The 22,616-nt window shown below is 50.4% G+C and overlaps 1 protein-coding gene across 2 annotated transcripts in view; it reads left to right on the forward strand.

Moving 5' to 3' along the window:
* Window positions 1-22,616, forward strand: part of ttn.2 (titin, tandem duplicate 2) — a 206,585-nt gene that overhangs the window by 3,117 nt on the left and 180,852 nt on the right. For both annotated transcript variants that reach the window (XM_077579402.1, XM_077579403.1), the window contains exons 2-32: window positions 1,013-1,121; window positions 1,204-1,407; window positions 1,494-1,861; window positions 2,434-2,645; window positions 2,731-2,806; window positions 3,057-3,191; window positions 3,828-3,935; window positions 4,317-4,604; window positions 4,676-4,786; window positions 4,844-5,083; window positions 5,798-5,860; window positions 6,799-7,060; window positions 7,242-7,299; window positions 7,747-7,965; window positions 8,915-9,057; window positions 9,132-9,346; window positions 9,571-9,798; window positions 10,521-10,762; window positions 11,201-11,457; window positions 12,177-12,341; window positions 12,419-12,587; window positions 13,482-15,130; window positions 15,235-15,516; window positions 16,525-16,791; window positions 17,381-17,653; window positions 18,159-18,422; window positions 18,931-19,191; window positions 20,001-20,261; window positions 21,276-21,539; window positions 21,707-21,967; window positions 22,034-22,294. In XM_077579402.1, coding sequence (XP_077435528.1) covers window positions 1,013-1,121; window positions 1,204-1,407; window positions 1,494-1,861; window positions 2,434-2,645; window positions 2,731-2,806; window positions 3,057-3,191; window positions 3,828-3,935; window positions 4,317-4,604; window positions 4,676-4,786; window positions 4,844-5,083; window positions 5,798-5,860; window positions 6,799-7,060; window positions 7,242-7,299; window positions 7,747-7,965; window positions 8,915-9,057; window positions 9,132-9,346; window positions 9,571-9,798; window positions 10,521-10,762; window positions 11,201-11,457; window positions 12,177-12,341; window positions 12,419-12,587; window positions 13,482-15,130; window positions 15,235-15,516; window positions 16,525-16,791; window positions 17,381-17,653; window positions 18,159-18,422; window positions 18,931-19,191; window positions 20,001-20,261; window positions 21,276-21,539; window positions 21,707-21,967; window positions 22,034-22,294 — 7,915 coding nt within the window. The remainder of the gene's footprint in view (window positions 1-1,012; window positions 1,122-1,203; window positions 1,408-1,493; window positions 1,862-2,433; window positions 2,646-2,730; window positions 2,807-3,056; window positions 3,192-3,827; window positions 3,936-4,316; window positions 4,605-4,675; window positions 4,787-4,843; window positions 5,084-5,797; window positions 5,861-6,798; window positions 7,061-7,241; window positions 7,300-7,746; window positions 7,966-8,914; window positions 9,058-9,131; window positions 9,347-9,570; window positions 9,799-10,520; window positions 10,763-11,200; window positions 11,458-12,176; window positions 12,342-12,418; window positions 12,588-13,481; window positions 15,131-15,234; window positions 15,517-16,524; window positions 16,792-17,380; window positions 17,654-18,158; window positions 18,423-18,930; window positions 19,192-20,000; window positions 20,262-21,275; window positions 21,540-21,706; window positions 21,968-22,033; window positions 22,295-22,616) is intronic.

Raw genomic sequence — 22,616 nt, forward strand, 5'->3', positions numbered from 1 at the left:
CAGATAAGACCAGTCGTCATCTTATCTCTATGACCACCAGCAGGCCTGATAAGCACAAACGCCATTGGGCTATTTTTGAGGACGCGGAGGGTGGGGGGCGGGGGGTGGGGGGTTTGCTGGGGACTGGGGGTGTCACATGCTAACATGCGCTCCTCATATACATTTCATTTCGGTTTTGACGGTTGGCAGAGCTAATTGAAAATCCGACGTGGCGGGACATCTCTGAAAGTAGCCTCCGTTCATTTAGATCAGGGACTCCAGGACTCCGGTCCTCGGAGGTCTTGGATATTTCCCTTCTTCAACACAGCTGATTCACGATCAGCTCATTGGCAAGCTCTGCATAAGCCTGATAACGATCCTGTTCATTGGAACCCGCTGCAGTTTGCCATCCCTGATTGAGATGGAAAAGGGAAACTAACGTTATCCAATTTGGAAAATGCAAATTCTCCACCTCGGCATGCACAACCCTCCGTTCATTGAGATGGCAAAGTTCCTATACATTTATTTCCCTTAGCATCATTTCCATGGATGTATCTGCAATGTACAGTCGGAGGTGGGATTGGAACCCGTGACTTTCGGGTTACTGCACAAAGCACTTAATGAACTGTGCCACTGAGCAAAGACAGCCGCTAATGATGATGCGTATGAATATGTATGGGGGGGGCGTGGCAAGCGGGACCTGTTCAATATCAGGCCCATTGAAAATGAATGGGGAGGAAAAGTTGATCTTTAATATGAAATTGTGCCAAAACTGTAAGTAGTGCGGAATCAGATGATGTGTTGCCAAGATGGCGTGAATTTTTGATGCCAAAAAAGTCAGGAGAATCAAATGCTATACTAATATTAATAATAATAAAGGTTAGAAGCAGCATATGCTTCCAGCCTCCCCACAATAAATGAGCACTGGAGGAAGAGAGAAGGTGAAGATTTGAAAAGTCTCACCATGCATATGCGTATGTGTGTGCGTGTGCGTGTGCGTATGTGTGTGCGTGCGCGTGCGTGTGCCAACCAGGGAGCCGAGCGAGCCAACATGTCCACACAAGCGCCGACTTTCACGCAGCCGCTGCAGAGCGTCGTGGCACTAGAGGGTAGTGCCGCCTCGTTCCAGGCGCAAGTGAGCGGTAAGCGAGCCGTCCCCAACGTCCGCAAAGTCCCCCAATGGCGCCTGACCCCGGGGGTCCCCGTCTGCCCGCCGCCCCGCAGGCGTTCCGGTTCCCGAGGTGTCGTGGTTCCGCGACGGCCAGGTCTTGTCGGCCGCCGCCTTGCCCGGCGTTCACGTCTCATTCAGCGACGGCCGCGCTGTTTTGAGCATCGACGCCGTGACGCCCGCGCACAGCGGCAGGTTTTCCGTCCGGGCCACCAACGGAGCCGGACAAGCCACCAGCACCGCCGAACTCCTCGTTACAGGTGAGACCTGAGCCCGCTATTCAAGCTTGAAGGACCGACTCGACTCGAGGCATAAATGATGATTTGATGAATTTTCCCCCGCGCAGCTGAGACGGCGCCGCCCAACTTCCTTCAGAGACTTCAGAGCGCCTCGGTGCGGCAGGGCAGCAAGGTGCGACTGAGCGTCCAGGTGACGGGAATCCCGCCTCCCGCCGTCAAGTTCTACCGCGAGGGGGCCGAGATCCAGAGCTCGGCCGACTTCAAGATCGTCCGGGACGGAGACTGCTACAGCCTGCTGATCGCCGAGGCCTTCCCGGAAGACTCGGGCACGTACTCGGTGACGGCCGCCAACGCCAGCGGTCGGGCCACGTCCACCGCCGAGCTGCTGGTCCAAGGAGAAGAAGCCGTCCCTGCCAAGAAAACCAAGACCGTCGTCATCACCACCGCCGCCGCCTCTCAGACCGGAGTCCGGAAGGTGAGACCTGAGCCCGCTTTTTAACTCATTTGCTCCCAAAAACGTATAAATAAGTTCTATTTTAAATGTTTTAAATGTCCCAAAGATGTATTTATTCATATTTCATGTTTTTTTTTTTTAAATGCTAGAGCAAACAAAAGGCTTTCAACCGTAGAGAGCGGCTGAGGAAATGGTAGTTATTACGGCCAGCAGGTGGCAGCAGAGTATACGAGATCAGCCAGTGCGATGTTGCAACAAGCTCTTTTTGCATTGTTTTCAACAGATTTGTGAATAATGAGGAAACTTAGCTATATTGTAAACAGACAGAAATATCCTTTTTTTCCCGATGGAAGAAAAGACTCTCATCTTTCTTTCTAATTTTGGTAGGTTCCGTGTTTTGATAGCAATAGAATACAAAATTCTGTGGGCCTCGCAAAATCAGCCCAAATCCAGTAAAACAGCCGGGAGCGAAGGGGATTGCTTCAGTCATAAATGGCTTCCAGTGAATGAGTTCATGGACAACAACAAGGGACATTTTGGACTAAAAAGTGTTTTTTGCTGCCGATTGGTGAGTGTTTTGTTTGCCTGTGAAGATGGAGAGCAGCTTCCAGAGCAGCCTGATGGAGATGCAAGTGGAAGGCGGGATGATGACTCAGCACTTGGCTCACAGGACCCCGCCCAGGGTCCCCCCCAAACCCACGTCCAGATCGCCGCCCTCCTATTTGAGCAAGGTGACGACGGGCGGACGCCAGCAGTCCCCGTCGCCCGTCCGCCACGTCAAAGGGCCCACGCCGGCGCCCGTCAGGTACGCCCGTCCTTTTGCTTCTTCTGGTTCATTCCCAGGGCTTGATCCAAAAAAGCAAAATGATGCCATTTTGTTTTGTCCGCAGATCCGTCTCGCCCTCCACCCGACTGTCCGTTTCACCCATCAGACCCGTCAAGTCGCCTGTGGTCAGCCGCAAGCAGGTTTGCATCCCCACACAACAACTTGTTGAAAGGCAAAGCTGTTCTTCTTGTTGTTTATTGTGCCAATAATTGGACCAAATGCAGCGACAAAAGTTTGACTTCCAAATTGCCAGTCAACGGCAGAAGCCAAAACGCATTTTCAGTCAGTCAAGCGGAAACTTTGAGAAGGGACAAGACGGTGTTTGTTTTTGCTGCAGCGGCCCCTTCGGTCTGATGGCACTTTTTTGCTGACGTTGCGCTTTGCTGGCAGGTGTCGGTGTCGCCCGAGGTCCTGCCGCCGCCCTGGAAGCGCGGCGAACTCGTGGCTCAAGTCGGCTACGCCGCCGCCGCCGGCAGGCTGCTGGTGGACCAACAGGGCGAGCAGCAGGTCGTCACCGTCAAAGAGGTCAGCGCCGAAAGTTGTTGACCACTCAACAATATTAGCCACTTCCTTCCTTGATGGAACCTCACACTTATCAAAAGTTTGCACACCCTTCCTAGAATGGTCACGTTGTGGTGATGGGCGGGAATTGAGAGTAACTACACTTTTCCTTCCTTTTCATGAATGTGACCTCTTAGTTCAACAAGCAAATGAAATTGAAATGATGTGGGTGCGAAAGTCTGCACACCCTTCCTGGAATGGTCACGTTGTGGTGATGGGGAGGCGAAAAAATTGAGAGCAACAAAACTTTTTCTGAGCAGACGAACTTGATGCTGATTGGTCCGTATTTGGACCCACTCATAATTCCTTCCAGCATGGCCACGTGGGCTTTGCGCAAAACCGAAAAAAACCCCGCAATCTCCCAAACACGGCCGCATCCCTACTTGAGTGAGGGTGTGCGCACTTGTGCAAATGCACAGTTTCACTTGTGTGTCTTCCATTTGCTTTTTTCTCCAATGGAGGGCACATTTTGGAATGCTTTATCTTGGTGTCATTCCCCCCGATTGTCCTTAACAGGGGTGTGTAGACTTTTGATATGCACGTGCTATATGTACCACTTGACGGAAGTATCTTGACATCAACTTGCGTTGTGCCCATCAGGTCGAACAAGCGTCCCAGGCGGGTCGTAGTGTTGCCGTGGCGACGGTGGTGGCCGCCGTGGATCAGGCCCGCGTCCGCCGGGGACCGCCGGACGCCGCCGCCGAACAGGTGCTTCCCACCGCACGTGCTGCAGTCAAGCAAACCGACTTGTGTTTCTGAACGCCTACTAGTTGACATTTTGTGCTAAGCGCTACATCTTACTTGTAACTGTAAGGCGGGCACCAGTCCAACAAATGCGTCATAGTGGTTGAGCAACTACATCTTACTAGAGAGGCAAAACTCGTGATAGTTGACATTTAGCACAGGGGTGTCAAACATAGCGCCCGCTGGCCGGATCAGACCCGCAAAGGGGTTTAATCCGGCCCGCGAGACGATTTTGTAAGGTCCAAAAAAAAAAAACGGCTAAACCAAAGTTGATGTTGTACACGTGCGCCGAATTGTGCTATTAGTGAGCGTCGTCGTCCTGACCTTTGCGTCTTGCGTCGTCAGGTGTTGTCCGGCGAGCAAATGCAAATGGCCGCCACCGAGGTGCTTCTTGTGGCGGAGGCGCCCAAGAGGGACGCCGTCGTGCTGGAAGTCAAGAAGAAAGTAACCACAGAGAAACATATCACAAAGCTGCCGGCTCAGCCCGCCGCCGCCGCTGCAGCCGCTGCCGCCGCCGCCACCGCCACCGCCGCTGCTGCCGCTGCCGCCGCCGCCGCCGCCGCTGCCACTGTCACCGTCACCACTAAAGTTGTCACCACCAAAGTCGCCGCCGAGACCGCCGAGACCATGCAGGTCAGTCCGGCCGAGTTAGTAGCACGCGGCGCCTCGGCCACGTCAGTTGATTGTGCGTCTTCTGGCCCCAGATGGCGTGGACGGCCGCCTCCACCCGGATGGACGCCGGCGCCCCCTCGGCCCCGCTTCCGCATTTCACTGTTGCCAAAGTTTCCGTCCCCAAAGCTGAAGTCACTCGCGAGGTAAGCCACGCCCACTCCCAGTCTCTCAAACGTCTTGTCAACACCTCGGATCCGCAGGTCCAGGTTTCGGTGGCGGGCTCGGCAATGGCCACCCTGCACAAGGAGCTGTCGTCTCCCTCCGCGCCCAGGAAGGTCATCAAGCCCGTCCAGTCTCCCAGTCCGGTCCGCCGGGCGGCGGCGCTGGCGGTGGAGACCCGCGTGGCGCCCCCCTTCAAGGCGGCGGCGTATCAGAGTCAGGTTGAGACGCAGGTGGTCGGGATCTACGCCGAGGAGGAGTTTGAAGACTGGGAGCCTCAGGTGGGTCCGCCTTTCGACACACTGGCAGCCGGCCTGCAGACTTTTCCGTCCGTCCCCGATCCGCAAGTCTTTTCCTCCAGTCAGAAGTCGCATCAGACCCTACTGGACATTCTCCCGTGGAAAAAAACAACAAAACATCATTTCTACATGGTGGGGAGGCGGAGACTCGGTTTGTGTCATGGATAGGAACTCTTTTACTGCCAAACGTTCTCCAAAAAGACGAGCCTTGGAATGCCGGCCCATTTCCAGCATTTCCACTCCTCTTTCAAGGCAAACACAATAATTGCGTATGACTTGGTAAACACGCTGGAAACCATATGAAAGATTGGATTCCATTCTCTTAATAGACAAAAAAAAAAGCATGGTTCTACCGTATTCCCTTCTTTAGTGATCCGAATTGGATCTGTATTCCGATTGATCGGTCGCGATAGTTGACGTCAATTCATGTTGATGGCGCTACTCGTTGGGATTTCCGTCAACAAAAGAGTTCAGTGAAGTCATCGCAGCAGCAACAAAAAAGCTTGACTTCCTTTTTCAACGCGAGTGTCCGAACGTGTCAATTTGTCATGTGTCCGATGGAGGACAAATTGTTGGATTGAGTCAAAGAGGACTGAAAAGATTGTTGTTGGCGGACGTGCAACTTGCCGGCCTTTCTTGTCTTGGTCTTAACAGCGACGACATCCTCAGCCCTCATTGTTGTTGTTTTGTTTTCAGGAGGCGGCCGCAGTGCCCCCCAGTGACCAGCAGGAGGCCGCGGTGCCCCCCACCCTGCTTGCAGTAAGTACTTTTAGCTTGAGCTTTTCCAATCGAGCTTTCCAACCTTTTGAAAGTTGCCTTCGAGAACCCTATAAAGCCGATCGTCGTATCAAATGCAAGACATTCGGAGCCCTCTATTTCATGGCTATTATATTTGTTTCACATTCAAACCCTGACCTATATGATGTGACACATGCATTGCACGGATAATCCATCAGAGGGCGGTATCACCCAGCTGACCTTGCAACATGGCCCCAATTGAAAGAGGAGAGACTTTGATTCATCTTGGGAAATGGTATTTCTGACTTTTGGAAATGCTAAAGGTTTGATACTGTATGCCTGTTTATTATGATATTTGTTGACAGTTAAATAGGGGTGTGGCAAAATTCTCAAAAGAATCGCCATTCTCATTTAGTACAATTGATAATCAATTTTAAATGTTCCAAAATCCATTTGATTTGAAATGATTTGGTAATGTCTTGCCCTTGTTTGTGTATGCCTTTACTGGGAGCGCTCTTCATGTTGTACCCGATTTGGCCACTTAGGGGCAGTGTGGTTCTGAAATGGATTCTGAATCCAATCGCAGGGCCAAGAAGCCGAATCCAATCCAATCGTGAGACAGTCAAAGATTCCCAAACCCTAGTTATAAATGTACAAATTTAAAGCATTGTGACTGATGTATCAAATATGACACAAATCAAAAGTCATATGTGGAAGTGGAAAAAAAAAGATAAATTGTTTGTTCAAAAGGACCAATAAATACTCTATTTACAAAGAATCCGAATGTTCTTTCATATATTTCATGGTTCAGGCTTTATAGGGTTAAAAACAATAGTGATAATCGGATCGGAAAACAGTACACACGGTGCTGTTTGACGATTGCCATCCATTTGCCCCATTTTGGGCTCAGCGAGCGCAAGCTAAGCCCACGATTGCCGCGCGTGCGCGTGTCCCCTCAGGGCCTGAAGAACCTGACAGTGAGCGAAGGCGAGTCGGTGACCCTGGAGTGCCGGATCGCCGGGCGTCCGGCCCCCTCCGTCATGTGGTTCCGAGAGGATTACAAGATGGAGAGCTCCATCGACTTCCAGATCGGCTACGAGGACGACGGTCGAGCGCGGCTGCTGATCCGCGAGGCCTTCGCCGAGGACAGCGGACGCTTCACGTGCACCGCCACCAACCAGGCCGGCACCGTCAGCACTTCCTGCTACCTGCTGGTCAAAGGTGACGCCGGCGCGCCCACTTAAGTGACGTTAAGAATACGCTAGGAATCGCTCTGGTTTTCATCAACCGATTCCTTTCATTTTCTTTCCCTTGATGCAAAAGCCTTTTTCAATTTTTTGATTGACCTCGTGACCCCTCACAACCCGTCCATGACTCGCTTTCCCTCGTCCGCATCTTGTAGTTTCCGAAGAAGTGGAGAGCCGAGAGGAGACGGCGGCCGCGGCGCCGATGGACAAACCGTGAGTCTGCACACGCCGCTTGCTTTTAACACCTCTGATTTCTAATTTGTACTGTAGCTATGCCACAAAAGTCAGCACACCCCTTGCATTTCTGCGGATAGTTCATGATCACCATGCATCCCCCATATGGAGGACCAAAACTGCCAACATTCAAAAGAAAGAAATGACTAAATGAACAAATACATGAGTAAAAGGGAAAATAAAAACATATAAAAAAATATCACTCAAAAACTATGTATAGTATACTATGTATATTTTTTTTATTCATTCATTTGTTTATTTAGTCATTTATTTCAAATGTGGGCAGTTTTGGTCGTCCATATGGGGGATGCGTAAGTACCCCCACGCCTTCGACCACGACACTCCCGCCCACCGCCATCTTTTGTACGTCTTGTCTTCAGCCAATCAGATGCAGCGTACGGTCTGAGCAATATGTCTGTGTTTCAGCGCGTCCGTGGAGACGGAGGAGCGGGCATCGGCGGAGGAGCGGGCATCGGCGGAGGAGCGGGAATCGGCGGAGGCCAGCGCCCCCTTCTTCGTCTGCAAGCCCACAGTCCAGAAGCTGGTGGAGGGCGCCGCCGTGGCCTTCTGCTGCCAAGTGGGAGGGAACCCCAAACCTCACCTGGTCTGGAAGAAGAACGGCGTCCTGCTCACCACCGGATACAGGTCGGTGGCTTCCGCAAAGGCGCAAAAGTCACCTTGAAAACAAACCTTACTCCGCATAGGGATGGGCGAGTACCAATACCTGGTATCGGTATGGGGCCCGTTTCATGGTATCGGTACTTCCCACGGTTACTGGTATGGGTCGGCGCTCTTGTGGCCGTTTTGGGGGAAGTAAAGTTTTGCTCCGTCTGGTTGCTTTCTTGTGCGTCTCCTTGCGAGGAAACGCTTGTTCCTTTTCATGACTTCCGGCGGCGCCATTTGGGCGTGCGTTACCGAAAACAAGTACGTGAACAATATCAGCTGTCTGCGGTTCATATATGTTTGTAGCCTTTGCAGACGCTCATTTGAGCTCCGATACATATTATTATCGATTTGTATTTTTTCAAAAGCACAATTATTGCAAAAATAGATATCGTATTTAAAACAATTATAATGTTTAATTATTATTCAAATAAAGATACATTTCTTTTCATTTGAAATAAAATTTTAATTCATTCATTTTACATTTGAATGTTATTATTATTAATAATATTATTTATTATACAGTCATATAATTATGACGTTTGACATCAAATTATTTGGAATGTCATTGTCATTCATTTTGTGTTTTTTGAGTTGATCGGGGCAGACAAGACAAGTTTGACTTCTTTCTGTCCCCTTTCATTTCTTTTGCTTTACTTTGAATTTGAATATTGCTTTATATTGTCTTTTTTTTTTCTTTTAAAAATGAACGAAATAAAAGAATTGACATCATATGATCAGGGTTAGCCCATTGAGGAAAGAAAAAACATCGTCAACGTCATGAAACGGTGAAAGAGTTCTATTGCGGCATCCAAAGTCTTTCCGCTGACCCGAACTGGTGGATGTTGCCTGAACAGAGCACATATTTAGCCGGGATTCAGCCGGGATTCAGCCGGGGACGCGTCTTTGGATGACCTTTGCTCTCTCGCAGATACAAAGTCAGCTACAAGAAAGAGACGGGCCAAAGCAAACTGGAGATCTCCATGACGTTCGCCGACGATGCCGGAGAATATTCCGTCTTTGCCAAGAATTCGCACGGGGAAGCCTCGGCCTCCATTAGCCTGCTGGACGAAGGTACGAGCCGCCCGCCCGCCTCCTTGTCCGGGACAAGCGCTTGAAAGGCGCTCATTGCTTTGCCATGTCCACAGAGGAGTACGAAGCCTACATGAAGCTGCACGCCGCCGCCTACGCAAGCCAAGTGAGCGCCGCCGCAAGCCAAGTGAGCGCCGCCTACGCAAGCCAAGTGAGCGCCGCCGCAAGCCAAGTGAGCGCCGCCACCGTCGAGGAGACGTCCGCGCTGGTCGGCGGCTACCAGACGCTGTACAAGACAGGAGCCACAACCGTCAGCTTTGTCTCACAAACGGTACTCGCACCAGCAATCAAGTACTAATACTTAGATAGGAATAATAATAATAATAATAATAATGCATTGAATTTCTCGGCGCCTTTCATGACACCCAAGGACACGGTACCGGGCAGACCAATCAAGACGCCAAAATGCTTTTGAAAATGGATTCCAAAAGTCTTGATGTGGCTTCGGACATTTGCCGTCTCTGAGTTGTTCTTCTTTTTTGGTCGGTCCTGCAGGAATTCCTCATCTCGGCCTTTGAAGAGCGGATCATGCAGGAAGTGGAGATGCGCATCCTGAGGATCTCGTACGCGCAACTGCTGACGGAGGACGGCGAGCAGATGGCGAGCGCGCCGGAGCACGAGGCCATGGCGCCCACCTTTGACACGCTGGTGAAAAACTACCGCATCGTGGAGGGGATGGGCGTCACCTTCCACTGCAAGATGGCCGGCGTGCCGCTGCCCAAGGTGAGACGCCATCTTTGCATCCATCCAAACGCCTTGGATGCGTCCCGTACTCGCAAACACAACCGGCAACGAAAGGAAGGCGCCAAACTAGGACCCGGCGGCGATGGACATTTTTTTGGGAGGCCGATTCTGATATTTGGGAGGAAAAAAAAATCCATCATCTGTTCTTTGACCAATGAATGATCACGCTAACGATAAACGTTATTTGTGTAGAGAAAAAAAAGGAAATCGTGAGGCATTACACGATTCTGACAAGCTAACGTAGCCCAAGAAGGAATTGGTTTGGACCGTCTAAAATTAAAAGAAAATACGATATCATAAATCAAGCAACTTGTCTTTTTGCCCCTTTTTGTGGTCCTAAATGTTGCTTTCTTCGACAATAACGTCTGTCAAGTTTTCAGTTGGACTTTTTTTTTTTCAACTTTGACAAGTAACGTAACAAGAATATCAAAAATAAACATGCTTGAAAAAAATGAGTTAAGAAAGCGGTTAAGAAAATGAATGGATGGAATTGCACAAAATAATTCATAGAAATAATAAAATGATGCAAAAAAATTGAACACTGTAAAAGGTGACATCCCAGCCGTGGCTCGCCTTGCCCACATGCGATGGCATGACCGTCGCTTTTTTTTCTCGAGAGCCGTCAAATTTGTCAGCCGTCGTCTGCACTTCAGTGGCTTTTGCGAGCATCAAGTCCTTCCCTTGTACGCGTTTCCCGGCAGATCGCTTGGTACAAAGACGGTCAGCGCATCGGCGCCGGCGGACGCTACCAGGTGGAGGTTCTTCCCGACGGCCGCGCCAGCCTGCGACTGCCCGCCGTCCTGCCTGAGGACGAGGGCGTGTACACCGCCTTGGGCAGCAACGTGAAGGGAAACGCCGTCAGCTCCGGGAAGCTCTACGTGGAACCTTCCGGAAGCGTTTCGCCTCAGCGGTACACGCCGCAGCCGGCCGTGCACAGGATCCAGTACGTATGCAGATCTTTGGCCTGCCGGCTGAAATGCAAAACATCAAATTCTTTCAGCGTTCGGAGGCTCCCCCTGACGCTTCCGCAAAGTCATTCGGTGCTAATTGTCCTCAAAATGTATGATCGGCCGCGCTAATTGTTTGATACGCAAGAGGATTGGGGTCAGTGAAGAGAGAAAAAAAAGTTTGGCAGGATTCCCAAAATTCACAATTCGGACTTTAATCTCAGAGAAGTCAGAATCCTGCCAAACGATTTATTTCTCTCTTTACTGACCCTAATCTTTTTCCGTAGTTTGATGACATCGTCACGAGTTTGGAGTTTTTAAAGATGGCTTGCAGGAGCACTTGAACAAATAACAGGACAAAAAGTCCCGCCGAATCCAAGATGAAAGAAAAGCGCAATGAAATGCTTTGACGGCCTTTTTGGGTTTGCGGCTAGGTCGGAATCGCCGCGCTCGCAGAGCCGCTCGCTGAGCCGCTCGCCGGGCCGCTCCTCCAGCCGCTCTCCCAGCCGCTCCCCCGGACGCTCTCCGGCCCGAAGGCTGGACGACACGGACGAGGCTCAGCTTGAGAGACTCTACAAGCCCGTCTTCGTCATGAAGCCCACCTCGCTCAAATGCTCCGAGGGCCAAACTGCCAGATTTGACCTGAAGGTGGTGGGCAGGCCCATGCCCGACACGTACTGGTTCCACAACGGTGAGTGGCGCCTGCAAACGGGATCAGCGCGGCATCCTCAATCCATGGCAAATGGACTCGGGCTTTTCACTCAAGTACAAATGCTTAAGCGCTACGGACTCAAGCTTTCTACTTGAGTAAAAGTTCAAAAAATGAAATGTATTGAAATGTCAATTGTCACCCGTCCCATGCTTTGCCAGGAACCAGTTCAGACCCAAAAGTTGAAACAACTTAAAATGCGCCAACTCTTTTTATTTTTATTTGGTAAAGGTAAAGGTCAATTCCACTGATTGCCACACCCAACTAAGTGGGGGCGAAATTCGTTCTCCGCATTTGACCCATCCCCTGAGGGAGCGGTGAGCAGTAATGATTGCGCTCGGGAATCACATGGTGATCTAACCCCCCAATTCCAACCCTTTATACTGAGTGTCAAGCAGGGAGGCAATGGCTCCCATTTTTATAGTCTTTGGTATGACCCGGCCGGGGATTGAACCCACAACCTCCCAGTCTCAGGGCGGACACTCTACCACAAGGCCACCGAGTTGGTTTCACCACAGAAGCCTTTTACGGAGGACGGCAAAAGTTGGACAATTCAAAAGAATTGATTGATCGTCACACCTTGAGCCTACAAAGCAGCGCACGGATCTATTTTCAGTGTAGTCAAAAGTAGTGAGAAAAAGTCCAGTCGAGTGCCGCAGCCAGCTTTGAGTACTTGATGACTCGCCGCCGCTTCCTTGCAGGACAACAAGTCATCAACGACTACACCCACAAGATCGTCGTCAAGGAGGACGGCGTCCAGTCCATGATCATCGTCCCCGCCATGCCGCAGGACTCGGGAGAGTGGACGGTTGTGGCCCACAACCGGGCGGGGCGCACCACCATCACGGTGACGCTGACCGTGGAAGGTAAGTGCGTCCCGCTCGGCCGCCCTTTGCCGAAATCCTCCTCTGTGCTTCAGCCTTTGCCGCCTGTCCGCTCGCAGCCCGAGAGAGCCTGACGCGTCCTCATTTTGTGGAGAAGCTGAAGAACATGACGGTCAAACAGGGAACGCTGCTGGAGTTGGCCGTGAAGGCCATCGGAAACCCGCTGCCCGACATCGTGTGGCTGAAGAACAGCGACATCGTCAGCCCGCACAAGCACCCGCAAATCAGGTATGTGTCTCGGGGCGCACGTCCCACGCCGGACCCGGGACATTTCACCCTCCATCCCAAAGAGCTCCACATCTGAGAGCGCCGCACTTGTCATGGTCACACTTAGTCAGGATGCTCTTTCACGCAAATCTGCAGCCATCCATGTCAAAGTCAGAAAGTGGCGTCTTTTTGCCAGAGTGGTTTGCCAGCCGGCTGGCGAACGTCATTTCACCAGACATGTGAGCAGCACACCCACAACTCGCACCAGTAGAGGGACTCCGCAACGAAAACTTCACTCATTCAAACCCCAAAACATATAAATATACGTTTCTTAATACTTAGTCCCGCTCACACTTTTTTGGACCCGAGTCCGAGTCACCTCATTTTGAGTTTCGATACCTCTGCATTTTGCTAAGGTTATATATATATTTTTAAACAAAACTACCCAACACCTTTTATATGGTGAGTGGACAGTGGTTAAACTAAGTAAAGCATTTCATTAAATCTATCTATGAGTTACTCAAAGGGCTATTATTTATCAGTATATTCATTTTTCACAAGAGCACCACAGATTTGTAAATAATGATGAAACTTAGCTACTGCATATTCTAATGCTAATTGCTGCAAAACAGAAACGGACATATATAAAAAAATATACTTTTTTTCTGATGAAAGAACAGACTCTAATCTTTCTTTTGGTAGATTCCATGTTTTTGTAGCAATAGAACACAATATTCTGCGGGCCTTTCAAAATCAGTCAAAATCCAGTCAAACAGCCGGGAGCAAAGGGGGTTGCTTCAGTAAAAATGGCTGGGAGTGAATGAGTTAAGTAACTAAAGGTGAAATGTCCTTGGCAACTTGACACCGACAAGGAGCCAGTCCTGATTAAGGTTACTTCTTCATTTGATTTGTCAGGATTGAGGGCACCAAGGGAGAGGCCAAGTTCCAGATCCCGTCGACGTCAGGTTCCGACAGCGCCTGGTACACAGCCACGGCCATCAACCGAGCCGGCAGGGACACCACCCGCTGCAGAGTCAACGTGGAGATGGACTATGCCGAGCCTGAGCCAGAGAGGAAGCTCGTCATCACCAAAGGAACCTACAAGGCCAAAGAGATCTCTGCCCCAGAGCTGGAGCCCCTGCACCTCCGCTACGGCCAAGAGCAGTGGGAGGAGGGAGACCTCTACGACAAAGAGAAGCAGCAGAAGCCGCAATTCAAGAAGAAGCTGACCTCTGTTCGAATGAAGAAGTTCGGCCCCGCCCACTTTGAGTGCAGGCTGACCCCCATCGGCGACCCCACCATGGTGGTGGAGTGGCTCCATGACGGCAAGCCTCTGGAGGCCGCTAACCGACTGCGCATGGTCAACGAATTTGGCTACTGCAGTCTGGACTACGAGGTGGCGTACGCGCGAGACAGCGGCGTCATCACCTGCAGAGCCACCAACAAGTTCGGAGTGGACCAGAACTCGGCCACCCTGATCGTCAAGGACGAGAAGGGTCTGGTCGAGGAGAGCCAGCTGCCCGAGGGAAGGAAGGGAGTGCAGCGGATAGAGGAGATGGAGCGCATGGCCCACGAGGGCGCGCCCGCGGGAGTGGGTGCCGACGAGGCCACCGAAAAGACCAAACCCGAAATTGTCCTGCTTCCCGAGCCGGCCCAAGTGCTGGAAGGCGACATCGCCCGATTCCGCTGCAGAGTGACCGGTTACCCTGCGCCCAAAGTCAACTGGTACCTCAACGGGCAGCTCATCCGCAAGAGCAAGCGCTACAGACTACGTTACGACGGCATTTACTACCTGGAGATCGTCGACATCAAGTCTTACGACACGGGCGAAGTCAAACTGGTCGCCGACAACCCTCTGGGGACCACGGAGCACGTGGTCAAGCTGGAAGTCACGCAGAGGGAGGACTTCAGGTCCGTCCTGCGTCGCGCTCCCGAACCCAAGACGGCGGACCAGCCTGCCGAGGGCGCGCAAGACAAAGAGGTTGTGAAACTCAAGAAGACGCAGAGAATCGTTCACGAGAAGACCTCCGAGGAGTCCGAGGAGCTGAAGAGCAAGTTCAAGCGTCGGACAGAAGAAGGCTTCTACGAGTCCATCTCTGCAGTGGAATTCAAGTCTCGCAGGAGGGACGACTCCTATGAGGATTTGCTGAAGAAGACTAAGGACGAGCTGCTCCACCACCTGAAAGAAAAAGAGGAGGCGGAGAGGAAGAAGCTTGAGGAGCAGGGCAAGGTCACCATCCCCACAATTAAACCCGAGAGGATCCACTTGTCCCCCAGCATGGAAGCTCCCAAGATCCTGGAACGCATCACCAGCAAGACGGTGAGCCCGGCCGACGAGGTTCGCTTCCGACTTCGAGTCGTGGGCCGGCCCGAGCCCGAGTGCCTGTGGTTCAAGAACGGCGTGGAACTGGAGAAGTCGGACCGCGTCTACTGGTACTGGCCCGAAGACCATTTGTGCGAGCTGGTCATCCGGGACGTCACCCCGGAAGATTCGGCCAGCGTCATGGTCAAAGCCATCAACGTCGCCGGGGAGGCCTCCAGCCACGCCTTCTTGCTGGTGCAAGGTATTGTCCCCTTTTCTCCTCCTGTTTAGCACAAGCACTTTGACAGCTTCACTGTAAAAGGGACAAAGTTTTCTCGCACTCATCACTCGCCTTTGTCATTGCAGGGAAGGCCGCCATTACCTTTACCCAAAATCTGGAGGACGCCACCGCCCAAGAGAAGGACACCATGGTGACATTTGAGTGCGAAACCAGCGAACCTTTCGTCAAAGTCAAATGGCTGAAGGACAACGCGGAGATCTTCTCCGGAGACAAATACAGGATGCACTCGGATCGGAAGGTGCACTTCCTGTCCGTGCTGATGATCCAAGTGAGGGACGCCGCCGAGTACACGTGCGTCATCGCCGACGACGACGACGTCCGCACCGTTGCCAGACTTCATGTGGAAGGTGAGCACCAATCACTGCAAAAACCCAATCAGTCGCCGTACCGTAAATAAGCCCATTTCACCGCAAGCTTCCTTTGGAAGCGGGTTGAGTCACCGGCGATGGCGGGCTGTCAGAAAGTGGGTACGGCTTGCGAGCGTCACAAAAATGGCAGGCATTCCAAAAGTAGGACAAGTTCCGTTCCTACGCTGGCGATGGAACCTGAATTTCCACTTAAGTCTGATCCCCCCGTTACATCCAAATACTTTGTGCAATCATTTTAAGAAACATATTTGCACGAGCCGAAAGAGTGCCGGAACCAATATTTCATGTTTCCGCACGGACATTCAATGCTGACGGACGGCAAAGCAGAGCTAAAGGCGAGCTGGTTAAACGCGTACATACGACGTGCCTGATTACGAGCCATCCTGCTCGAGGGCCGTCTGTTGCCGGAGGTAAGAACAACACAAATTGAAATAACTTTCAAATGGCCTGATTACTGTGAGGAGGAAATGAACGAAAAAGAAAGTGCTAAGGACGAGGCACGGGCGTCGTAAAGTCGAAAGCACGTAGGTCGCGTACAGCGTAAGTCGAGGACTCCCTGTACAGTATATTCCATAGCAACGTCTTCACATTAGGACCTACCAGGGTTGGGACAAAAACCGATTTGAATGGCAAAACCATTTTTTTTATTTCAATGATGCAAGTACATCAAATGGAAGCAAATTTGTTCCGCTTTAAAGAATGTGCCGATACGTCGCCAATTGTCTTTATCTTGCCTGCACCGTATCCAATCCAATTCTTTCACTTTCAAATTTCCAACCGTCACAAACAGCAGTGACCCATAAGCAACACCGAGACAATCAGATGCAGGAAGAACAATTCAAAAGTTCTCATTTCAATCTTATAAAAAATGTCTGATTTGACGTTAGTTTTCGTCGCGCGGTGTTTTTGGACCAAAGATCATTTTGTCTGGATTTTCATGATTTGCTCCTGGTTGAAAGAGTGTTGCTCATTGAGGTCTGTCTTCAGGTGCGGCGCTGGAGCTCATCAGAGGTCTGGAGAACGTCGAGGTTCCCGAGACCTACTCGGGAGAGTTTGAGGTGGAATTGTCTCGCGAGGACGCCGAGGGCAGCTGGTTCTTCGGCGAGCGGGAGCTGTCCCCCAGCAGCAAGCATGTCCTGTCCTCCCGGCGGGGAAGGCACACTCTGACCGTCAAGGACGTCAAGAAGAAGGACCAGGGGAAGTACACTTTTGTATGTGGCGACGTGAGGACCAGCGCCTCGCTGAGGATGAAATGTAAGGCTTCTACTTTTGTCTCGCCGTTAGTATGCCAATGTTGTCTTACTTGCGAGGACCAAGAGTCTACTCGTAGCTTAACTCCCAAAAACACAAATACCTTCTATTTGAAATCTTTTAAGTGTCCCAAAGATGTATTTATACGTAAAAAAAAGAAAAAAAGTTTTTTATGCTAGAGAATACAGAAGGCTTTTATGCAATTGCAGAGAACGAGTGAAGCAATGGCAGTAACCGTACAAAAACAGCCAGCAGGTGGCAGCAGGGTATAAGAGATCAACCTGGGCCATGTTGAAAAAAAGCTGATTTCCCCACAGTTCTAAATAAAACTGTGAATAATGATGAAACTTAGCTATATTCTAATGCTATTTGCTGCAAAACGGAAACAGATAGAAATATACATTTTTTTACTGATGAAGGCTCTAAACTTTCTTTGGTAGATTCCATGTTTTGATAGCAATAGAATGCAATATTCTGTGGGCCTTGCAAAATCTGTCAAAGTCCAGTAAAGCAGCTGGTTCCAAAGGGGGTTGCTTCAGTCCAAATACGACGTCAAGGCTAAGTTTGGTCCATTTGCATTTGGTGTCTCCAGTGCGTCCGGTGACCCTGATGCAGCCGCTGGCCGACCTGACTGTCTGTGAGGGCGACATTGCTCAGCTGGAGGTCAGGTTCTCTCAGGACAACGTGGAGGGTACCTGGATGAAGAGCGGTCAGGCCGTCTCCGCCTCGGACCGTGTCCACATGGTGGTGGACAAGGCCGTCCACAAGCTCCTGGTGGAGAATGCCGGTCCGGAAGACGCCACCTCGTATTCCTTTGAGGTTCCCAGCCACTACATCAGCACCTCCTGCAAACTCAACGTTCAAAGTAAGGACGCTCCTCAAACCTCACCGCCCCTTTTTTTCCTTACTTTGTTTTCCAGCCTTTTTTTTAAACAAGCCTTCAATACCGTAAACGTTGAAATAATGTGACGCATTTTCAGAAAAAGTAAGTAACTACGTAGGGAGGACGACGGTAAGTAAAAAAAAAAAGAAGTCATTACGTAAGAAAAGGAACTCAATCTATTTGGTAGGAAGGCGAATGAGTCCAAAAGTATGAAAGTAAATAAGCTTCTAAGTAAGAAAGTCAGCCAATGAAGTAGACGAGCAAGCGGCCGGCAAATTGTGGCTCGGAAGGCGTTGCGCTCAAAACTGGAAGTGGAATGTGTACCGTGAAAGCTCATCAAACAATTGCTTGAAAATTGGGCCGAAAAGGAGGGTGCGACTGATAACCGGTGCGTAAACCAGGAATGGCGAAAGCCGGACCTCGAGGACCGCAGTTTGGCGTTAACGATTGGCAGCGCTGGGGACGGTGACGCTTTTTGTCTTTGCAGCCATCGAAATCGTGGCGCCCTTGAAAGACGTGACTTCGGTGGAAGGCACCAAGGCGGTTTTGGAAGCCAAAATCTCGGCTCAGAACGTGGCCTCGGTCAAATGGTACCACGACGACGAGCCAGTGGCGGCCAGCGAGCGCGTGCAGATTGTGGCCAAGGGGGCCAAGCAGCGACTGGTCTTCAGCAGAACCTTCGCCTCGGATGAAGGACGCTACAAGTTGCTGGTGGGGAAGGTGTCCACCAGCTGCAGTCTCACCGTGGAACGTAAGACAAACAGAATCTTCTTGCTCCTTCAACACCTTTCACCTTTGGCTGTCCAATCCTTTTCCTCCGAGGAATCCCAACATTGAACTTCAACATGAACCTTGAGAGCCGTTTGTCAAGCATTCGCTGGTCCTTATGAAAAACCGTATGGCACAGAGTCAAGTACAAAGTTCTATCTCCGGACCAGTTTAGTCTAGTTAAGTCTCCACTAGGTTTAAGTTGAGTTGGGTCTCTGGTAGGCTGTAGTTGAGCTATGTCTAGATAAGTGAGATTTCTGCTAGTTTTTAGTTTGATCTACGGACGGTTTAAGTGGAGTTGAGGCCTCTGATATGATAGGCTAAGGTAAAGTTTTAGCAATTGACAGTCCAAGTCCAAAGTCATGAAGCAATAATACAGTCTCCAATTGATACTCAAATTGATTTGCAGACAGAGCTGCCACCACCCAAACCAACCCGCCCACCCCCCGACATTTGCGCTCATGTTCTTGTGGCATCTGTTTGCTCTGCAGCGGTTGAAATTGTCAAACACATGGAGGACAAAGTATGCTCAGAATCCCAAAACGTCACCTTCCAAGTCCAAGTGTCCCACGCTGGGATTGACCCGCTCTGGACCTTCAAAGGCCAGCATCTTAAACCTGGAACCAAGTACAAGATGGACTCCAAGGACAAGATTTACTCTCTGACCGTCATTGACACCATGAAGGACGAGGAGGGACAGTACGGCTTCCACGCCGGACAGAAGACGTCCAGCGCTAATCTCACTGTCTCTGGTAAGCTTTGCCTAAGTTCAAGTAGCTCACTGATAGCTTTTGGTTAACTTAAGGTAGCTATTAGTTAAGTTTGGCCTCCCTTTGCTAGCTTTTAGTCAACTGGTAGCTTTTAGTTAGCTTATTGACTGGCAGCCATTTTCACTGAAGCAACCCAATTTGCTCAACCGACCAAAAGAAAGATTAAAGTCTCTCCTTTCATCAGGAATTTTTTTTTATATTTCTATCTGTTTCCGTTTTGCAGCAATTAGCATTAGAATATAGCTACATTTCATCATTATTCACAAATCTGTTTCAAACACTGGGGAAAAGAGCTTGTTGCAACATGGCCGTGGATGATCTCTTATACTCTGCTGCCACCTGCTGGTCGTTTTTTTTTTTTTTTTAAATAACTACCTTTGCTTTAAGCTTTCTCTTCAGTTCAGAGGCTTCATCAAAGCCTTCTGTAAGCTCTAGCATGAAAAAACATTAAAAGCGTATAAATACGTTTTTGGGACACTGGCAATATTTAAAATAGAACATTTGTATAGGTTTTTAGGAGCAAATGAGTTAAGGTAGGTCTCTAGTAGGTTTTAGTCAAGTTCAGACGTTGCAGATTTTTAGGACGTTAGACGTTAGAACCCATAGGAAATAACAAGAGTAAAATACAAGTGAAAAAGTCCCAAATACAGAGATATTTGGCACATTGACATCCTCCTTTCAGCGATTCAAACCTTTGCAAGCAGTTGGAAAATTCAATCCATTTGTCAGCATTTCAGCTTCGCGTTCAGTGGCAAATGTGCGTAACCCGCGCTTCCGTCCGCTCCCATCAGGCGGCGCCATCACGCGCCCTCTGACAGACGTGACGGTGGCCGAGTCGCAGGCGGCAGAACTGGAGTGCCAGGTGGCCAACGCCGACGCCGAGGGCAAGTGGCTGAAGGACGGCAAGCCGCTGGACTTGAGCCCCAACGTGAAGAGCGTCAGCGCCGGCGCCGTCCGACGCCTCGTCGTCGTCATCACTCGGCCGCAGGACGCCGCCGAGTACACCTATCAAGTGTCCAACTCCAAAACCTCGGCCAACCTCCGGGTGGAGCGTAAGTTTTAGCTTGTGTCCTGAGTTTGGATTGAAGGCCCTGTAGGCTACGTGAGTCCCACTTTGGGACGGGAAAAGTCATGAGGGGCAACTTGAACACGGACGGACGTTCAAGTGAACGGACTTGATAAGTAGCAAAAATGCTCAAATAGAAAAAGATTTTTCGGAAGTCAAAACAAAAATGCTTTCAAAAATAACGCCAGTGCATTTGGCAAACAATGATAGTTGTTGGAATGTTTTGGTCTTTGGTCAATGAATTGAATCGTCCACGAAAGCACTTTTGTGGACTGCGCTTGTTGTCTGTGGACTGTTGCGCAATTGTTTTCAATTCTTGCACACAATAAAGTGTAAACAAAAGCCAATACCAAAACTAGTACATACTAAAGGAAGCCGTTTTGAAAAGAAAACAAATCAAAACAAGAAAAGCGCACTGAAAATCCTGAAAAAAACAAACAAACCACAATGAAATAAATTGGCATTCTAATGAAAATTCCAAGACTCTTGTCACCGTACCCTCTATTTACGAGAAGTCAAAGTCGAGATGTTGCTCGTCACGACAAGCCAAACCGACAGACTTGTGGCAGAAGTGCTCACCGTTGCACTCGTACGGATATTTGCAAGTACCCGTTCAACTCATCCAATTCAAAAGTTCATTTGAAAGTTCAGCAAGTGACATCGAGTGCAGACTTTCTGCCACACGATTCTGGACTTAAGTACAAATACACGTACTTGAGTACACGTCCAAGTCCTTTGCATTGTCCTTGAGTTCAGAGGTCACACAAGTCAGCATACTCTGGACTCAACTTGATCAAATTCTGCATGACTCCACTCAAGAATAATAAAAAAAAAAAGCACAGACTGAAATGTACTGGAGTAAAAGTATTGATTACAAAAAGTAGCGAATGTGAAACGTACATAAGAAGAGGCAAAAGTATTCAAGTCAGCAGTCAGAAAACTTTTTCAATCGGACTGCAAGTTGTGTAATGGAGTCTTTGGTGTCCTGTTTGCGGCGCAGCGGTGAAGATCAAGAAGACGCTCCGCAACCAGACGGTGACAGAGACGCAGGAGGCGCTCTTCACGCTGGAGTTGACGCACCGGGACGTCAAAGGCGCACAGTGGCTCCGAAACGGCGTGGAAATCCAGCACGGCGACAAGTACCACGTCGGCGCCGAGGGCGCCGTCCACACGCTGCGCGTCTGCACGTGCGGGTCGCCCGACGACGACGTTTACTCCTTCAAACTGGGCAAGCTGACGGCCAGCGCTCGCCTCAACGTGGAAAGTGAGTCAACCGCCGCCCACGCACTGAAACTTACTCTTCACAATTGACTGTATTGAAGGTTTTTTGAGAGCCATTTTTGGAACTGTTGTTAATACTTTGCAAAGCAAAGCGAAGTAACTTGAAGAGGGGGGGATTCATTTGTCAACCGTGCGGCGTTTTGCGCGCAGCCATCAAGATCGTGAAGAAGACCAAGGACGTGACGTCGCTGCTGGGCGGCACGGCCTCCTTCGAGCTGAGCCTGTCTCACGACAACGTCCCGGTCCGCTGGATGTTCAACGGCGCCCAGCTGACGCCCGGCGACTCATGCAAGATTCTGGTGGAGCGCAAAGCCCACAAACTGGTCCTGCTCAACGTGGACAGCGCCAGCCAAGGGGAGTACACAGCCGTGGCGGGAAAACTCCAGTGCGGCGCCAACCTCACCGTGCAAGGTACGAAAATTGCCCAGCGGCCGTCTGGGCCGGAGCCGCTTAAAAAACGCGGGCGTGTCTTTTCAGCCCTTCGCGTGACCAAGCCCCTAAAGAGCGTGACGGTGGCCGAGACCCAGTCGGCCAGCTTGGAGTGCGAAGTGTCCCACTTCAACGTGCCGTCCACCTGGCTGAAAAACGGCGTGGAGATCGAGATGAGCGATAAGTTCCGCATCGTGGTGCAGGGCAAACTCCACCAGCTGAAGATCATCAACACCAGTCGGGCCGACGCCGCCGAGTACACCTTCGTGTGCGGCAACGACCGCGTGTCCGCCACCGTCACCGTCAGCCGTAAGTTTTCATCCGCATCGATCAAAAGCACGACAGGGTTGCCTCGCGCTTCGTTTGGGATTGCACTTTGACCTCCACGTGCTTTTCTGCCCTCGAAGTCGGACCAGTCCCAAAAAATGTTTACCAAAACAGAGAGCGTGAAGAGTAGAAGAGCTCGTCGCCCCCAAAACCTTCAAACCTTCTGCAAATGTGCCGTTGGGTTCTTCTCACTGGTCACAAAATGCTAACAAAGTCAACAGTCGTGCTTGAGAAATGAACGTGTGCAACAACCACTTGTTATCTCCTGATAGATGTCCTTAACTCGTTGACTGGCGGCCATTGA

Source organism: Vanacampus margaritifer, chromosome 11, assembly GCF_051991255.1.
Source record: "Vanacampus margaritifer isolate UIUO_Vmar chromosome 11, RoL_Vmar_1.0, whole genome shotgun sequence".
NCBI classification, from domain to species: domain Eukaryota; kingdom Metazoa; phylum Chordata; class Actinopteri; order Syngnathiformes; family Syngnathidae; genus Vanacampus; species Vanacampus margaritifer.